The sequence below is a fragment of the Oncorhynchus gorbuscha genome, linkage group LG21 (assembly GCF_021184085.1).
Source record: "Oncorhynchus gorbuscha isolate QuinsamMale2020 ecotype Even-year linkage group LG21, OgorEven_v1.0, whole genome shotgun sequence".
NCBI classification, from domain to species: domain Eukaryota; kingdom Metazoa; phylum Chordata; class Actinopteri; order Salmoniformes; family Salmonidae; genus Oncorhynchus; species Oncorhynchus gorbuscha.
Genome location: NC_060193.1, coordinates 47,326,743 through 47,345,745, shown reverse-complemented (window position 1 = coordinate 47,345,745; position 19,003 = coordinate 47,326,743). Strand labels below are relative to the sequence as shown.

Here is a 19,003-nt window from a genome sequence, read left to right as displayed (position 1 = left end):
CAGTCTCACGTGTTTGCCCCACACAGTCCCGTTGAGAGCCAGGCTGCTGTGTTGGGGCACCATAGGGACAATGAGAAACCCTTGAGGGGGCTTTGTCAAACCCTACCAGAGAGAGGAGACATGGTGTTGAACTATTATTTGTCCTCTACCCCCTCTGGTTCTGATACAAGGGCCCAGGCAGAGCTTCTCCGTGGAGGCCCAGGCAGAGCTTCTCCGTGGAGGCCCAGGCAGAGCTTCTCCGTGGAGACCCAGGCAGAGCTTCTCCGTGGAGACCCAGGCAGAGCTTCTCCGTGGAGACCCAGGCAGAGCTTCTCCGTGGAGACCCAGGCAGAGCTTCTCCGTGGAGACCCAGGCAGAGCTTCTCCGTGGAGACCCAGGCAGAGCTTCTCCGTGGAGACCCAGGAAGAGCTTCTCCATGGAGACCCAGGCAGAGCTTCTCCATGGAGACCCAGGCAGAGCTTCTCCATGGAGACCCAGGCAGAGCTTCTCCATGGAGACCCAGGCAGAGCTTCTCCATGGAGGACCAGGCAGAGCTTCTCCATGGAGACCCAGGCAGAGTGTTGTGGAACTGGGTAGAGGATGTGTTGTCTGGCCTGGGGATCACCTGGTTAGACAGTCAGTGGCACATAATTGGCAAATAAAAATGATCTTACTTCAGTACATCCTGCCTGGTATAGCAGAGAATGGCCTAGTGACAGCAACTGTCACATAAACCCAATTGGCACTCATCAATGGATCAGCTAGCTCATCAGACTAGATGGACTAGAAATATCTTCATTCTGCCCATAAAAGGGGGTGGTGGTGGTGGTGGTGGGGTGGATCCGGGGGCAGATAGAGAGAGCGATGGGTTTATCTATGAGAGCTTTGTGTGTCAGTAGACATGGCCATGAATGCTACCAATTGTTTCCCCCAGCAGACTGCAGAGGCTGCAGCTCCTACACACTCTCTGGGATGGAGTTCCTTTGGAGTCGTTAATGAACTGAACAGACCCTTTTACGCATCTCTCAAAGAGTCCCAGGCAGTCTAGTGGGAATCTAAGGGAGTCGAATTCCTTCTGTATGTGGACCTAGAGCTGACTTGCAGTGGTTTATTACACATACAAAGAGTCTCTCTCTACTGACTCTTCTAATCTAATTGAAATCGATTCACCTGTATTTATTAATTAATTTAGTCACTAGGACAAATGATTGAGATCCAGAAACAAAGGCTAAGACCTTAAGCAGTTGTAAAAGTCAATTCAGCGTGTTACGGTGTATGCTCTTCATACTGACGATTCAGTTAGTCCCAGTCTGTGTCAGTCTGATCTGGTGTTAATCTTGGTGTGTGTGTGTGTGTGTGTTCTGCACGTAGACAGATAATGAGATTGGGACCTGCTATCTGGATCTGTAGCCAGGGGGAAGGACAGCAGAGGACTGGATTAATGCCATTTTACAATCCATCTCATTCACACCCCTCGTGCATACACGCTTCACCTCTCCTCAATTCACCTCCCGTACTCACTCTCTCCAACTCTCTCTGTATCCCACGACTTTTATATTGCGTCTTCTGCCATCACTCCTCCATACATGTGCATCCCCATCTCTCTCCTCTACCACGTCTCCACGTCCTCTCTGCTCTTCTTCCCCCCATGTCCCTCGCTCCTTCTGAGTGTGAACGCTGTTATTAGTCTTTACTTAGCGTTGTCATTGTTACGTAACTGGGACCAACAAAGGCTCGGTCTCCACACCGTCTTTAAAATGCTCCTGCAGTATAAGTCCCCCTCAGTGTTCACAACACTCCCCCTCCTCACTGAAACCCCTACACACTCTCTCCCTGTACACCCCTAAACATCCCGCTCTTGCTCATTCAGGAAGTGTATCTTGCTGCATAACGATTCACCTCATCTCTTCTCACCACCTCCTCGTCCCACTATACTCTCAGATGTGTGTTTCCTTTCCCTTTCTCTTTTTTAGTTTCTTCACAATGGTCGAAATGAATGATTTGTTCCTCAAATTCGGAGGCGATGATGGGAAGGGAATGAGAGGAAGTCGTGCACTTAAACTACTGGCAGCCTGACACTTAGCCATCACTCAACCACACATAGCAGGCAATCAAGATCTCTCTCCCCCTCTCTGAATGAAGTTATTTCATTTAAACGCAACGTAATATAAAAAATATCTCAGCAGCTCATGAGGACATGGGATTAGACACATAACTATTTAACCATCATATTTGAAGGGATTAAAGCATCATAGTTATGCTCATCTGCATAATCAAAATGAATTCCATAATCTACATAATCTGTGTACAATAAAAAAAAGGTCACTCACATAAGTAAACAAAGGATTTCAGAATGTACAACAAAACACATGTCTGATAAGCAATACGACATTCCTGTGTGTGTGTGTGTGTGTGTGTTGAGGAAGGACTTTTGCTTTTCAGTTCCTTAATTCAGGCTGCATGCTCATATGACCACGTTCATGACCCCTGACCTCTAAACTAGCACTGTCAAATAACAACACAGCAACAAGTCAAGAGTCAATCAATTGTCTTCATGAACTCCCTCATCAATGGATCTATCATGCAATTCAATCAACACAGTGATGAATTCATGGGATAATTCAATGACATGTTTTTGCTGTTAAAACAACAATGCTTCCATTGGTCGTTATGACAACACATGACAGTTAGGATGCCAATAAAGTGTCACGATGAGGACAGATAGACAGAGCTAAGTTGATGGTCACTCAGCCACATTGTCTTGTTCCTATGTAGGTCTACATTGACTGACGCTGCCTGGCCTGTTCTGAGAAGGGGTAGGAACAGGTCAGAGGTCAGGACAATGAAGTGGAACCTGGGTGGTTCAGCTTTCCAATTGGATCAGTGTCAGGGCATGGTTGTTCCACTGCTGCCATGGAAATCAATGGGCAACATCCTTCTTTATCTCCACCACTGACAAACACCATGTACGCACACACACACACACACACACCTTTCAGTGTGCGTGAGAAAGGAAACATGTCTGTGTGTTATCAAAGCCTGCGATTCCTCTGGAAGGCAGATGTTTACACTAGGAGACAGAATCTACACTAAACATGAGAAATATGGAGAGACATCGAAAGAGAGAGCGAGATCGGATGAAAGAGAGAGAAATATGAAAAGAGAGAGACACAGACGCCAGATTGTTGTCGACAAGGCTCAAGATGTTGTCTGTTTGTTTTTCCCTCTAGGATCATTCAAACCAGTGTGCACCACCAACAGGCTCAGGAAACCCTCACGGCATGAAGGCTGTGGGGTTGACAGATTGACTGCCTCACTAGAATAATAATCACAGTCATATCCTGTCTGTTAGGCGAGAGAGCAGGTAGTATTATCTTCAATGTGTTTACCCTGTGACTCAATGACAACTGAACGCTTTCCTTTCCACAACACACCAGTGAGACCTAAAGACTTAGTTCCCTGAGCTAATAGCCTAGGCGTTTAGCTCAGTGGGCTATTCCACAGCATCGAGGTGGGCAGAAACCCAGTCAGTCACTCACTCACACCTCCATAGGCTTAGCCTACACATTTATTTTGACTGGCTGTTTTATGGTGGCATTCCCCTGGTTTGCGCTTTATAATAGATGATGATGCTATGTTGCCTACCCAAAGCGTCTACACCACCATTTGTATAGTAATGTAATGGACATTGACCCCGTGATAGAAGCATCATTGACTGGAATGGAATCTTTGCACACATTGCGCTTTGTGGATGTCATGGACATAGCTTTACATGGCAGAAATTAAATGATGATGTCATTGATGCTATGGTGCCGTCGGACTTGTAAGAGGTCTGACCTAATTAATTAGATGTAAACAACCATTCCGTAGGATCAAATAATGCAACGGCAACGGTCATTTGACAATAGCGCCCGAACCCTATCGAACCAATGGTCATCGCAGCTAGGCCAGTGGAAAATGGTTCTGCCTGGGATGCCCGAGGCATGGAAAGTCCATTCGAACGGTTCCTATAAATGAACAAAGAGGCAAACCGTCGGCGGCAACTCACCATCACAAAGCCTCAGCATCCTACGAAGCACTGCCCCAGCCATTCTGTCCGCATCTTGCCCCAGAACGACTCATCCGAATCGTTCAGCATCCCTCATTTTGATACTCACTCCCTATGAATAGGATACAGTCAAAGCCCATTAGGGCGACGGATGATTCTAGCTGCTCCAGGTAATCCAATGTAGCCAGACACAAGACAACTGTAGCCTAATTAAAACATATACCTCGACTAGTCTACATTATAGAACATACACTATTCTATGTATAGCATAAATTTTGAGATGTATCCTACAGCTTCATCCAATCCACATTCGAGGCTTTGCAGAATGCCGAGGAAAATAATATGAGCGTGCAGGGTGTAGAGGAGATGTATCAACAGGCTCTATAGGCTCATGCCGGGGCATACCATTCTAAGGAAAAGTGCAGGGCTGGATGGATGATAAAGAAGGACAAAATATGGAGGACAGTGGTCCCGATCCAAGTGAGATGTTCTGCATATAATTTTTAAAAACTATTCTCAACAGAAAATACATTTAACTAAATACATCCAGTGTTCTGAGTTGCCCTAAGTGTCTGTGGCCCGATAGGCTACTTGATAAATATGTCTAGGCTGGCTATTGGCCTATAATATAGCCCACATGTGAGATGTAAAATGTGAGCCTAATCATCCATAAATTTGCCGATAGGATTGGTGGCTACATGTACTGTATAAAATTGCTTCAACTAGTTACAAGTAAACGAGTTAGGTTCTCAATTGAAACATTTCTTTTGCATTTGTTGAAACCAAACATATGATTCAACGCCAACTGTTATATTTGATTATTAACAAACCTATATTTCAAGTTGCAACCTACTGTATTTATTTTAACACTCAACTTACTTATCCCCTTTGGTTAAACCTGATAACTAACACAAATACAAACTAATATTTAACGTAAATAAAACCCATCTTTTAATCTTTGTATGGACCAATTCACATTTTATAAAGACTTTTAATGAAGTAAAAGTTGATGGCCAATACCCTAGACAAATATACAAGGTGTATTAGCAACTGATGATATTATATTATGCCATTCACACGCGCACGCACGCACACGCACACGCACACACGCACACACACACACACACACACACACACACACACACACACACACACACACACACACACACACACACACACACACACACACACACACACACACACACACACACACACACACACACAGTGATACATTTCTCCTCGACACCAATGTGCATTTATTACAGGGCAGATTAATCTATATGTATTAGCTTCATAGTAAAGGTCAACAGAGCAAAGGCCCCAGTTATACACCTCACATGCTGACCAGACTGCACACGTCGCGTGCGCATCGGAAAAGAAATGTAGAAATCCATGATATTCAATTATTGCACCCACACTGCTCGTGCGCGCGCCAACGAACGTCTGCAATGCCAAGGGCTAAAATAGAAACATTTTGATTATACTTTTCTATTTCTGACACAGATCGCGCTGAAAGTCCTGCCTCTCCCATCTCCTCATTGGTTTATAGAAGCAGGGACCCAAGTTTCATCTCCTCATTGGCTATACCCACGTGGGTAATTGAAAGATTAAATGTTTTGCCGGTTGTCGTGGTAATACTATGAAAGTTTAGATGCGTTCAAAGAGGAAAAAGCCTGGAAGGAGAGATGACAAGAAACGATACGGTTGGCCGTTTTATGTGTGGATTCATTGTCGGAGTAGAGGACCTTGTGCATTTCAGGTAAAATAACAACTCAATGTTTATATCTCAGGACAAATTAGCTAGCAACAGCAAGCTAGCTAAATAGGACAAATTAGCTAACAAGTGCAAGCTAACTAGCTAAATTGCCATACATGTTTAATGATTTCCGACCTGTCCCCAAATGAATGTCATTGGTTCAGAGTTTGTTTTGATATTTTAACCTGCGTGTCGTGATCGCATTTGGTGTGGGGGGACAAATAAATGTATGCACGATAGCGCACGCGCGCAGCCGGTTTGGGTTCCGTGTCAGAATAACCTGATTATGAATCAGATTTGGTTTGAGGGCATTTGGGGGGGGGGGGGTATAGTTTCTTCACAAAAGTTGTGCACTGAGCCTTTACTAGTCCTGTATTAGCAGACCGATATAGCTGTCTGTAGCATGAACAAACTTTATTTTTCAGCATCCCCTCCCCCCACCCCCACCCAAACTACTTCAATCGGCTATGTTTAAGGGGATCTAGGGGACTGGAGGTTACCACAGCACACCACAACACCAGACCCTCCTGTCAATCCCTTTCTATAACTCCCTGGCACCCTCCTCAGGCTCGGGGTAGGAAGCGCAGGTTGATGGGTTTGGATGGGATGAGCAGTGTTCTAGTCTTGGGCTCTGTGGTCGGGGCCCCATCCTCTGGCTGGATCTCATAATGCTGCATCAGCTGTAGAGGGGGGGACAAGAGTTCAAGTTCAAGGGTTTAGTGTTAATGAGCCACCTGGTTGTCTGACGTCTCTCTAGCCAGAGAATCAGTTTACAACCATAAAATTAAGTCCCTACAACGTCCCATGCCAACTGGGATAGTAAAAGCAGAATATTGCCCCACTCATAAAAATGGGGTTCGTCACACCTGTTCCCACACACTCTTAGATTGCTTCTGGGGATTTACCATTAGCAAATCACCACAGATGATGGACGAAATCGAACAACAATTACCTCCAACAGTCTGTGGTAACATAATGTTGGCACTGACGGCTTTCTATTACTCAACACTTCCTTGGCAATCTCAATGAAATACTTCTCTTACTCACCCTGGAGAGGGCAAAGTACATCTCTAGCTCTGCCACTCTCTTGCCCACACAGGCTCTCACGCCCACCCCGAAGGGTATAGAGCTGTAGGGATGGTGTTGGTACGACTCTGGGTCCCCTCGCAGCCAACGGTCAGGCCTGAAACACTCTGCATCCACAAACTCCCCCTCGTCATGACTGGCAGCATAGTGACAGAGATGGAACTGGGTCTGAGAGAGGGGAATAGGAAGTAGGAGACATACAGGAAGGAGAGCGACTGACAGAATTTCATGGAAATGACATCTCATCCTTTGGGCAAAGAAATGGAGATTTCTTAAGTATTGACAAAGGTGAAAGAGAGAGATGTTGATATCTTTTTCGCCTGCCCCTACCTTCTTTGGGAACCAGTAGTTGTCCACAACAACTTCATTGTCTACGGTTAGACGGCCATTCCCTGGAACTACAGGGTACATTCTGAGAGAGAGAGAGAGAGAGAGAGAGAGAGAGAGAGAGCAGCTTCAGCAACATGGGGAGCCTCTGTAGGACTGCCTTATATAAACCTGTGTGTGGCTAGGAATGTTCAGTATGCCAGACCTGCCAACCCTGTCCAACTTTTTTACAGTAACAGACGCGCGCAGCAATTTGGAGATTTAACTCGCAAATTTAGTGCAAAGGCATTTTAGAAGCATTGCCTCTGTAATACCGGACACTCACTCATTCTTCATCGTACAATCTTCTAAACTCCCGACTCCATTTAATGCCAAGACATTTATTTTTCATTATACTTTTGTAATGCTCTTTGTGACGTGGATCATAATTAGTCTATCAGGTTGCGTGATCCTCGTCATGTTACGTGGAAAATACAACTAATGGGACGCAGTATTAAATGTACATCACGCTCGCACAAATGTGACCAGTTATTTGTCGTAATTGCGTTTCATTTCTTTCACTCGCAAACGCGAGTGAACTGCTGACACTTCACAGCCCACTGAACATCCATCTTATGTTCACTAACGTTAGCTTGAAACAATTAGTGTTCACCTTCCCACAACACACCGAGTCGAAAAGGGATTTGTCCATGTGTTTACGTACAGCTGACAGTCTTCAAACTCAGCATCACAACAAACAGGAGAGGCAGACCCCAGGTAGCTACGTCCAATAATGATGTATTCATCTCCATGTCTGTTGACACAAACTCTGTACATGTCTGTGTGTTGCAGCTCGAGAATCGGGATGTTAGTGGATTTATTTTTATTAAAAATTTGGTTTTTTTTAAATCAGGCCCTAATTCATTACCTGCGTACAACGACAGAGAATTGCGTAGTTGGTACCCCATATTTCGTGCATGTTGACAGGTCTGGTCACATCGGTATTTGGTAAAGTTTCGATACCGGAGAGTTGGCAATGGAAGGTTGTGATTCTGACCTAGATGGTGTTATTGAGCATTTGAATCATTCGAAAATCAAGGACACACAGGATAAATGGCTATGACCATATAGGAAGAGGTGGAGGGGGCCAATTTCCTTCTTTAAGCCTGTCATCCAGGACCTCTATACCAGGCGGTGTCAAAGGAAGGCCCTAAAAATTGTCAAAAGACTCCAGCCACCCAAGTCATCAACTGTTCTCTCTGCTACCGCACGGCAAACGACACCGGAGAGCTAAGTCTGGGAGCAGAAGGCTCCTGAACAGCTTAAGCCCCAAGCCATAAGACTGCTAAATAGTTCACCATATAGCTACCTGGACTATCTGCATCGACCCTCTTTGACACATACTTACTCTAAACACATACACACACTCACCCACGGATAACATGTACACACAGGCACACACTTGCCGCACACACATCACATTACGCTGTTGCTTCCGTCTTACCTATCCTGTTGCCTGGTCACTTTACCCCTACCGATATGTACATCTCTACCTCAATTACCTCATACCCCTGCACATTGACTCCGTATTGGTACCCCATGTACATAGCCAAGTAAATATTACTTATTGTGTATGTATTCCTCGTGTTATAATGTTTTTATTTATTTATTATTAAAACATATGTATTGTATTCTGCATTGTTGGGAAAGGCCGTGAGCATTTCAGAGTTAGTTTACACCTGTTCTTTACGAAGAATGTGACAATTAAAATTTGAACACACCATTCAGGTTATATAAGGACATTACTCCCCTCCCTCCTTACATAAACTGTCCAAAAAGCATGCCCCATGCCTCCACCTTGACCCTCTGCACTCCGGATTAAATGCCAACATGTTATTTCACTTATCAGTCATCATCAGTATAATTAGAGAAAGGAAAATGCAAGCACAGAGGCAGAAAAACTCTTTGACCAGGCATGCTCAAAACAAGAGGCCAGTTGCAGGTCACCGTTCTTGGCGTGCGTGTGTTCACCTCAGAACCTGCATGTGTGTACGTGTACATGCATCCGTGCCTACGTGCGTGTATTCACCTCAGAGTCTCCTTGATGACAGCCTTCAGGTAGGGCATCCTGCTCAGGTCCTCTGATCTGGGCTGCTGTCTTCCCGGACACACGGACATGATCTCACGGTACAGCCTGTCCTGAGTCGCGGCGTCGCGAGCCAACTGGTACAACGCCCACGACAAGGTGTTGGACGTCTGAGGCGAAAGGAGAAGGACGATAGAAAGAAAGAGGTGTTTACTTAGAGTGAAGTGATATGATATATACTGAACAAAAATCTGAAAGCAAGCTGATTGAACAGCACGATCATTACATAGGTGCACCTTGTGCGGGGGGCAATAAAAGTCTGTTATAAAATGTGCAGTTTTGTCACACTACACTGCCACAGATGTGTCAAGTTTTGAAGGAGCGTGAAATTGGTATGCTGACTGCAGGAATGTCCACAAGAGCTGTTGCCAGAGAATTGAATATTCATTACTCTACCATAAGCAGTTTGAGGATGTCAACGTTGTAAACAGAGTGCCCCATGGTGGCGGTGGGGTTATGGTATAAGCTGGCATAAGCTACGGACAACGAACACAACTGCATTTTATCGATGGCAATTTGAATGCACAAAGATGCCGTGATGAGATCCTGAGGCCAACTGTCGTGCCATTCATCTGCCGCCATCACCTCATGTTTCAGCATGATAATGCACGGCCCCATGTTGCAAGGATCTGAACACAATTCCTGGAAGCTGAAAATGTCCCAGTACTTCCATGGCTTGCTTACACACCAGGCATTTCACCCATTGAGCATGTTTGGGCTAATCTAAATCGACGTGTACGACAGCGTGTTCCAGTTCCCGTCCATAACCAGCAACTTAGCACAGCCATTGAAGAGGAGTCAGATAACATTCCACAATCCACAGCCTGATCAACTCTATGTGAAAGAGATGTGTCGCGCTGCATGAGGCAAATGGTGGTCACGCCAGATACGCCCCTACTTTTCTCTCATATTCTTATTATTTTCCCCAATTGGTAGTTACAGTCTTGTCCCATCGCTGGAACTCCCGTACGAACTCGGGAGAGGCGAAGTTCGAGAGCCATATATCCTCAAAAACACGACTCTACCAAGCTGCACTGCTTCTAGACACACTACTCGCTTAAGCATCACCAATGTGTCAGAGGAAACACAGTACATCTGGCGACCGTGTCGGCGTACGTGAGCCCGGCCAGCCACAGGAGTTGCTAGAGCGCGATGGGACAAGGACATCCTGGCTGGCCAAACCCTCCCCTAACCCGGACGACGCTGGGACAATTATGCGTCGCCTCATGGGTCTCCCGGTCGCGGTCGGCTGCGACACAGTCCGGGATCGAACCCGGATCTGTAGTGACGCCTCAAGCACTGCAGTGCCTTAGACCGCTGCGCCACTCGGGAGGCCGTACTTTTTCTTTTAAGGTATCTGTGACCAACAGATGCATATCTGTATTCCCAGTCATGTGAAATCCATAGATTAAGGCCTAATTCATTCATTTCAAATGACCGATTTCCTTATATGAACTGTAACTCTATAAAACCTTTGAAATTGTTACGTTTTAGATTTTTGTTCAGCGTACTTTATCGTCCCTGAGGGGAAATTTGACTTGGACAATTAAAGTGCTGATGTTTCAACAAAAAAATATATTCAAAGTTGAGGGAGTGGTGGAGGCTGTATCAGAGACGAGTTATCAAGTGATCATCAACATTTATTGACATCAATTCATCATAAAATCAGCAAAGGAAATGACTTTGGAACAGTAGATCATTTCAAGTGACATCTAGTCATTGAACAAGACCATCTCAAGTGTGAACACTAATTTCCAGTGAGCAAAACACATTTATCTCTATGACGTAACATAAAAGGTGGAATAAATGGAGCTCGAGACTTGTGCTTTACTCAGCAACAGATCCCAGAAAGCAGCAAGTGATGCCTGACAAAAACAAGACCCGACTGCACCAGGGAATGCAGCCAGGCAGGTCATGTAGTGTTTGTATGGTTACTGTGTATCTGTCTGTGGTTCTGTGAGTGCATTTTGTACCCTCTAAAATTAATACAAAGTTACACCGCAAATATATATGTCTACAAACTAAAGCAAATGTTTTTAGTATTTATGGCCTGGGGAGAATCGTGTAATCTTAAAGCCAAAATACACCTCCACCCTACAAAAGCCTTTGACTCCATCACTTCCCCCATTCCCTAGGACATGTCCAGTAGGCACAAAACAGAAGAAAACATTTTGAAATGAAGAGGAAATAATATAATTTTGCCATTGAGAAATCCACATGTTCGCTTTCCATTTCAAAAGGTTTGTTTACGGTGTACCCTACAGAACGTGACCCTGCTGTTATGTATGGCACCCCCCTCCTCTCTGTATGACCTCCCATGACCCTCTCCTCTCACCGTGTCCACTCCGCCCAGCAACAGCTCTGTGATGCTGATGTACACCTCTCCCAGGGTCAGTTTATCACAGGACAGCAGGTAGGTGAGATACATCCCCTCCACCTGCTTCCCAGCCAGCACCTGGGCATCCATCTGCGCCAACTTATGGTCAATGAGACGCTGAGCTGAGGGTTTATGTAGAAATACATTGAACACACACATTCATGTAGGGGACGCACACAAACACACACTGAACAAAGCTCAACAGTGAGTTTCCTTTGGCAGACGGGTTGCCTCCCACACTAACAAAGTTCCCACATAGGTCTGCGGTTTCCGACCCGTCTCAACGGTGCTTAGTGGCTGACAGTGACTGATGTGACAGGGAAAGCCCTTGTGCAATAGAAATAACCGTACGCTTGCATTGTGGAGGTCGAACCTACCATGTCTACTTTCCAACCTTTAAGTCCGCTTGTTGCTCAATAGAAGGAGCCCCGGACATTATTTGCAAACATACCTACAGCCACCAGGTCGTCCCAGGCTTGGACAAATCGTTTCCAGAAGGGCAGGACTTTGCGTGTCCAGAGCGGGAGGAAGAGGACGGTCTCAGACAGGGTTAGCATGTCGTTGGCTGCAGCGATGAACTTCAGCGTGTCCTTAGGGATCTCCTCCTGCAGACAACCCAGCCGCGTCTCAAACAGGATGGAAGAGATCCCTGCAGGGATGGACAGAACACAGTGAACAATGAGGACGACACAGAGCTGGTGGGATTCTCGGTATCCTAGATGCACATCTCCTGCCGTTGTGCCCCCGAGCAAGGCACTTTACCTAAGCTGCTGACTGTGGCAGAGTCTGGCTTCCAATCCTACTGGGTGTGTGTGTTTCTGAAGGGGTTACAAGCATAAATAATACTGAATGAACCAATGGTATCACACCTTCAAAGCCAAACTTGTAGAGCTCTGCGGTGAGGTCTGGTACGGTGGTGTGGTCCTGACTGCGGAGGCGGAGGCTCTCAATACGCTGTAGCAGGTCCCCTACCACCTGGTGGATGACAGGCGCGTACGCAGACACCTCCGCTAGCTTCAGCATCTTTGGATTCAGGACACTACGGATACGGTACCACTGTGGGCCTTTACTGTAGGAGAGGAGAGGAGGGGACAGACACTGAATCTACAGTTGATATTGAGAATAAAGGGGTGGAGGTTTATCTACAGGTCGTGGCCAAAATAAAGGAAAAACTTAAATGAAGGATACAAAGTATATTAAACGCAGTTGCTTCCACACAGTAAGCAATGAACATCCCAGATCGCAACCCAATTGAACACTTATGGAAGATTATAGAGCCGCGCCTGAGACGGCGTTTTCCACCACCATCAACAAAACACCAAATGATGGAATAATGGTGTCAAATCCCTCCAATAGAGTTCCAGACACTTGTAGAATCTATACCAAGGCACATTCAAGCTTTTCTGGCGACTAGTGGTGGCCAAATGCCCCATTATGTTGCCCCAATGCCCCATTATGTTGCCCCAATGCCCCATTATGTTGGTGTTTCCTTTATTTTGGCAGTTACCTGTAGGTTAGATTGATCATGTTGGAGGTGGAGGGTTACTACTGAAACAAGTTTACCTGTAGAGTTAGGGTTTCCTCAAACCAGACCAACATTGCTTTTACCCAAGGCAATGATTTATTACCAATAACTGTCATAGTGTATCTTTGAAGCATAGGGTGTAAGCAATGTTCCCTCTAAGCTGCGCACCTCCCCCAGGATGCCGCGCAGAGGAAATGCCATGCAGAGACGTAAGAGATTGAACTTCACTGAGTTCTCCGCATTAGTTTGCACTATATAGATTACCGTTTTCTCTGTGATTGAATCAAAAGGATAAACTGGGTGGTTCGAGCCCTGAATGCTGATTGGCTGACAGGCGCGGTACATCAGACCGTATACCATGAGTATGATAAATCATTTATTTTTACTGCTCTAATTACGTTGGTAACCAGTTTATAATAGCAATAAGGCACCTCAGAGGTTGTGGTATATGGCCAATATGCCACGGCTAAAGGCTGTGTCCAGGCACTCACGACACAACAACATCCCTTAGCCGTGGTATACTGGCCATACACCACAACCACCGAGGTGCTTTATTGCTTAAATATAGGTCAGCAATGGGGAGTTACCCCTCCCTACAAGAGCACAACACGTGTAGGCCACATTTCAAGCTCTCTTTGAAATGCTAATCAGCTTAAAAGCTTACATCGTAATTAAAGGGGCAGTGCTGTATTTTGAAACACGCTTGCTTATCCTACATTGTCTAAGTCTCCGTATGGCAATAATAAATGGTATTTTATAAAATGGTTTCTTGCATCATACAACACGCCCTATAGTGTCACAGGCCAAGTAAAACATGATTAATATCAAGCGTTGCATAATGTTAAAAACATTATTAAAAATCGAATGCAGTATGTGCCTGCATTGAACATCACATATAGGCTACTGTAGGCTATATCACGGAAATCTAAAGCTATTTCCATGTGAAAATGTTATGGGATTTGCGCCATTGGTTTTGTTGGTAGGCCTACATTACACTCAAATAGACACAATAGCCTATTGGCTACTGTCTAAAACGGTAATGGTACAGCCGCAGGGTTTACTGTAAACATGTGCCGGAAGTTGCACAAAATCCTCACAACAGTTTCCGCTCACGAGAGCAAATATTTCCTCAGTGCGCCAAAAAAAATGAGGAAACAGTGTGTGTAAGTATTAACCCTTTCCTACACCCAATCTAAGGAATAGTCCTTGATGTGGTTCATCGGCCACTCACTCCACATGGAGTCCATAGGCCTGTCCCCTCATATCGCGGTACTCCTTCCAGTGTGGCAGCTCTGTCCGGACCGGGTAGCGGCCCTCCTGACGGATCACCTGGGATATGAGCTCTGGAGACGCCACGTTCACCACATCAAACGGGCCGAACCGCGAGCGCCAGATGGGCCCGTACAGTTTCTTGTGTTCAACCTGGGTTGGGGGCAGAGTAGAAGATATTTGATTCTGGAAATGTACACAAAGATGTTGGAAATGCACAGTGAGACAGTCCTATATAATGATATTTAATATGAATTAATGATTCACAAAATATACACCAAGTATACGAAACATTAGGGACACCTTGCTCTTTTCATGACAGACTGACCAGATAAGTCCAGGTGAAAACTATGATCCCTTATTGATGTTACCTGTTAAATCCACTTCAATCAGTGTAGATGAAGGGAAGATGGCAAGTTGAAGATGGATTTTTAATCCTTGAGACATGGATTGTGTATGTGTGCCATTCAGAGGGTGAATGGGCAAGACAAAAGACTGAAATGCCTTTGAACAGGGTATTGTGGTAGGTGCCAATTGCACCGGTTTGTGTCAAGAACTGCAACGCTGCTGGGTTTTTTTCCACTCTCAACAGTTTCCTGTGTGTATCAAGAATGGTCCACCACCCAAAGAACATCCAGCCAACTTGATCTAACTATGGTAATCATTGGAGTCAACGTGGGCCAGCATCCCCATGGAATGCTTCTGACACCTTGTAGTTCATGCCCTGACAAATGGAGGCTGTTCTGAGGGGAAAAGGGGGTGGACTCAATATTAGGAAGGTGCTCTTAATGTTTTGTACACAGTGTATATTTACTAAAAATAACAGTTAATAAACTACTTAGTATCCTAATTAGTCAAATCAACCTCTAGTTTAATAAACCATGAATCCAGGTGCATAACTTCTGGGGTCATGATCCCACCAATATCAGAGCGAATTTGACCTCCTAAATAAAATGCTATGATAAATTTGATGGATGTGAAATGATTTAACCACCTTAGGTACTGGCTTTCTACACAGTACTACTAAATTCCAAATGTGATGACTGGATCACCCCTGGTAAACTCATAAGTACAAATAAGAATTATAGAAAATGATTTTTTGAAATAGAGCAAGTTTCTATTGCGAAGTGACATCTCGCATGTGAGTCCTATTTATCAAAATGACTGATAATTTGTGGCATTGTGGGAGGAAAGCACTCATGTTTATACAACCTAATAATCGCCCTGAGAATACTTCCAGAACCACCTTCATCTTTTATTTCAATTAAGAAAATCTACCAAATAAATTGGCCTACCCTAGTCTTTATTAATATACATACAGTTGAAGTCTGAAGTTTACATACACTTAGGTTGGAGTCATTAAAACTCGTTTTTCAACCCCTCCACAAATGTATTGTTAATAATCTATAGTGTTGGCAAGTCAGTTAGGACATCTACTTTGTGCACGTGTAACAGTATAACTTTAGACCGTCCCCTCGCCCATACCCGGGCGCGAACCAGGGACCCTCTGCACACATCAACAACAGTCACCCTCGAAGCATTGTTACCCATCAGTCCACAAAAGCCGCGGCCCTTGCAGAGCAAGGCCTCGGAGCAAGTGACGTCACCGATTGGAACGCTATTTAGCACCCACTATTCCACCGCTAACTAAGCTAGCCGTTTCACATCCGTTACACACGACACAAGTCGCTTTTCCAACACTTGTTTACAGACCGATTATTTCACTTATAATTCACTGTATCACAATTCCAGTGGGCCAGGGGTTTACATACACTAAGTTGACTGTGCCTTTAAACAGCTTGGAAAATTCCAGAAAATTATGGCATGGCTTTAGAAGCTTCTGATAGGCTAGTTGACATCATTTGAGTCAATTTAAGGTGTGGCTGTGGATGTATTTCAAGGCCTACCATCAAACTCAGTGCCTCTTTGCTTGACATCATGGGAAAATCAAAAGAAATCAGCCAAGACCTCAGAAAAAAACATTGTAGACCTCCACAAGTTTGGTTCATCCTTGGGAGCAATTTCAAATGCCTGAAGGTACCACGTTCATCTGTTCAAACAATAGTACGCAAGTATAAACACCATGGGACCACGCAGCCGTCATAACGCTCAGGAAGGAGACGCGTTCTGTCACCTAGAGATGAAAGTATTTTGGTACAAAAATAGCAAATCAATCCCAGAACAGCAGCAAAGGACCTTGTGAAGATACTGCAGGAAACAGGTACAAAAGTATCTATATCCACAGTAAAACGAGTCTTATTTCGACATAACCTGAAAGGTCGCTCAGCAAGGAAGAAGCCACTGCTCCAAAACCGCCATAAAAAAGCCAGACTACGGTTCGCAACTGCACATGGGGACAAAGATTGTACTTTTTGGACAAATGTCCTCTGGTCTGATGAAACAAAAATAGAATTCTTTGGCCATAATGACCATCGTTATGTTTGGAGGAAAAAGGGGGAGGCTTGCAAGCCGAAGAACATAATCCCAACCGTGAAGCACAGGGGTGGCAGCATCATGTTGTGGGGGTGCCTTGCTGCAGGAGGGACTGGTGCACTTCCAAAATAGATGGCATCATGAGGGAGAACAATTATGTGGATATATTGAAGCAACATCTCAAGACATCAGTCAGGAAGTTAAAGCTTGGTCGCAAGTCAAATGGGTCTTCCAAATGGACAATGACCCCAAGCATACTTCCAAAGTTGTGGCAAAATGGCTTAAGGACAATAAAGTCAAGGTATTGGAATGGACATCACAAAGCCCTGACCTCAATCCTATGGCAAATTTGTGGGCAGAACTGAAAAAAAGCGTGTGGGAGCAAGAAGTCCGACAAACCTGACTCAGTTACACTCAGGAGGAATGGGCCAAAATTCACCCAACTTATTATGGGAAGCTTGTGGAAGGTTACTCAAAACGTTTGACCCAAATGAAACAATTTGTATGACCTACAAGTATGACCTACTTGGAATGTGCTAAAAGGAACAAAAGATGAAATAAATGATTTTCTCTACTATTATTGACACTTCACATTCTTAAAATAAAAGTGGTGATCCTAACTGACCAATGACAGGGAATTTTTACTAGGATTAAATGTCAGGAATTGTGAAAAACTGAGTTTAAATGTATTTGGTTAAGGTGTATGTAAACTTCCGACTTCAGCTGTACATGTGACATTGCACAGCAGTAAACTGGTCTATTTCACCATTGTCATTTTCTTCTTGATTTCAATAGGTAAGGGAAACCAGCTACTGGTGTTTACGTACTGTTTCTTGATCGAGTAAAAGGTATTCTTATACCATATTTTTGTGCAACAATAGTATAAATTCGTTCAATTGGCGGAGGTGAGACTGAAAGAGAGTGGTTGAGCAGATTTCTGCACTGGTTGAGAGTGCTGCAGTTATCAATCGTGATCATGGTCACAGCTCTATTGACAACGTATCATTCTACACATTTAACGCCTGCTTCATTGTGGACTTTTCACTGAAATTAGATGTTGGCCTACCTGCATCTAGCTCAGCAAACCATGCCAAAATTGAATTGCGATTATAAACCCAGATTTTAGTCAGTAGCGTATACCTAATTGAAATAAGTAAATCTCGCAAATAGGTCATTTATAACGGTTTGTAGTCTTAACATCTGCCACAAAATAACGGCAGACCATGTACCACCTGAATGACCTAAATTTAATTATGTTCTAATTACGTTGGTCACCAGTTTATATAAATAAGGCGCCTCAGGGATTTGTGGTACCACACCTCTGGTCTTATTGTTTAATCATAGCAGTCGTCAAATCAAGTTACATCGACATCATTTGATGGAAAATGATCTGGATAGTTGAATAAGAGCGATTTACCTCTTCTGGATAGTTGAATAAGAGCGATTTACCTCTTTAATTCGCTCGATAACGTGCACTCACGACACGTATGAAACTAGACATACTTGGATGAAAGAGTAGCAGAAATGAGAGATTGTGGAATTCATTTTACCTGCATCGCATGGCTCTTATCTGCATATCCCTTCACGAACAGCCAATACACAGTCGTGGCCAAACTAGGTCCGTGTAGATCGTCTATTGTTTTGCACTTCTCCGGAGTTGTTTCTATCGTTGGCTGCAATTTTTGTCCCACGTGTCTGCTGGCACCGGACTTGAACCTCCGGCCACCAGACACAAAGCCGTCCAGCACCACTGACAGTTTCTGGCCGTGGTGAACTGTGATTCGGAGCGGCCTGGTCACCGCCGCAGGGCTACACATGTTGAGTGGAGCGCATACAAATTCATTCTACCATCTGTGACTTTTTAGTACAGTTTGCCCTGCAGCACATTGGGACTCGCCCATACGTTTCACATTTCAACGTCACGTGCACAAGTACAGTGAAATGCCTTTCTTGCAAACTCAAAACCCAACAATGCAGTTATCAATAACTATGTAATAATAAAAATAACGTTAAATCAAAACACAAGAACAGGATAAAGCAAGCATACTATAATATATACAGGATCTGTTCCTATTTAC

The 19,003-nt window shown here is 44.5% G+C and overlaps 2 protein-coding genes across 2 annotated transcripts in view; both read right to left on the bottom strand.

The window, feature by feature from the left end:
* LOC124007694 (transmembrane protein 198-B-like) overlaps positions 1 to 5,767 on the bottom strand; it is a 27,245-nt gene extending 21,478 nt beyond the window's left edge. Inside the window, exon 1 of the mRNA XM_046318383.1 lies at positions 4,028 to 5,767. The gene's annotated coding sequence lies outside the window, so the exon portion shown is untranslated. The remainder of the gene's footprint in view (positions 1 to 4,027) is intronic.
* A 161-nt stretch (positions 5,768 to 5,928) lies between these two features.
* LOC124008274 (sterol 26-hydroxylase, mitochondrial-like) lies at positions 5,929 to 18,801 on the bottom strand. The gene is made up of 9 exons (XM_046319428.1): positions 18,476 to 18,801; positions 14,455 to 14,645; positions 12,568 to 12,767; positions 12,150 to 12,347; positions 11,657 to 11,820; positions 9,265 to 9,431; positions 7,200 to 7,281; positions 6,831 to 7,037; positions 5,929 to 6,463 (listed from the first exon to the last, which is right to left on the bottom strand). The coding sequence occupies exons 1-9, from the start codon at positions 18,740 to 18,742 to the stop codon at positions 6,347 to 6,349; spliced, it is 1,593 nt and encodes a 530-aa protein (XP_046175384.1). The 5' UTR covers positions 18,743 to 18,801; the 3' UTR covers positions 5,929 to 6,346.
* Between the last annotated feature and the right edge of the window lie 202 nt (positions 18,802 to 19,003).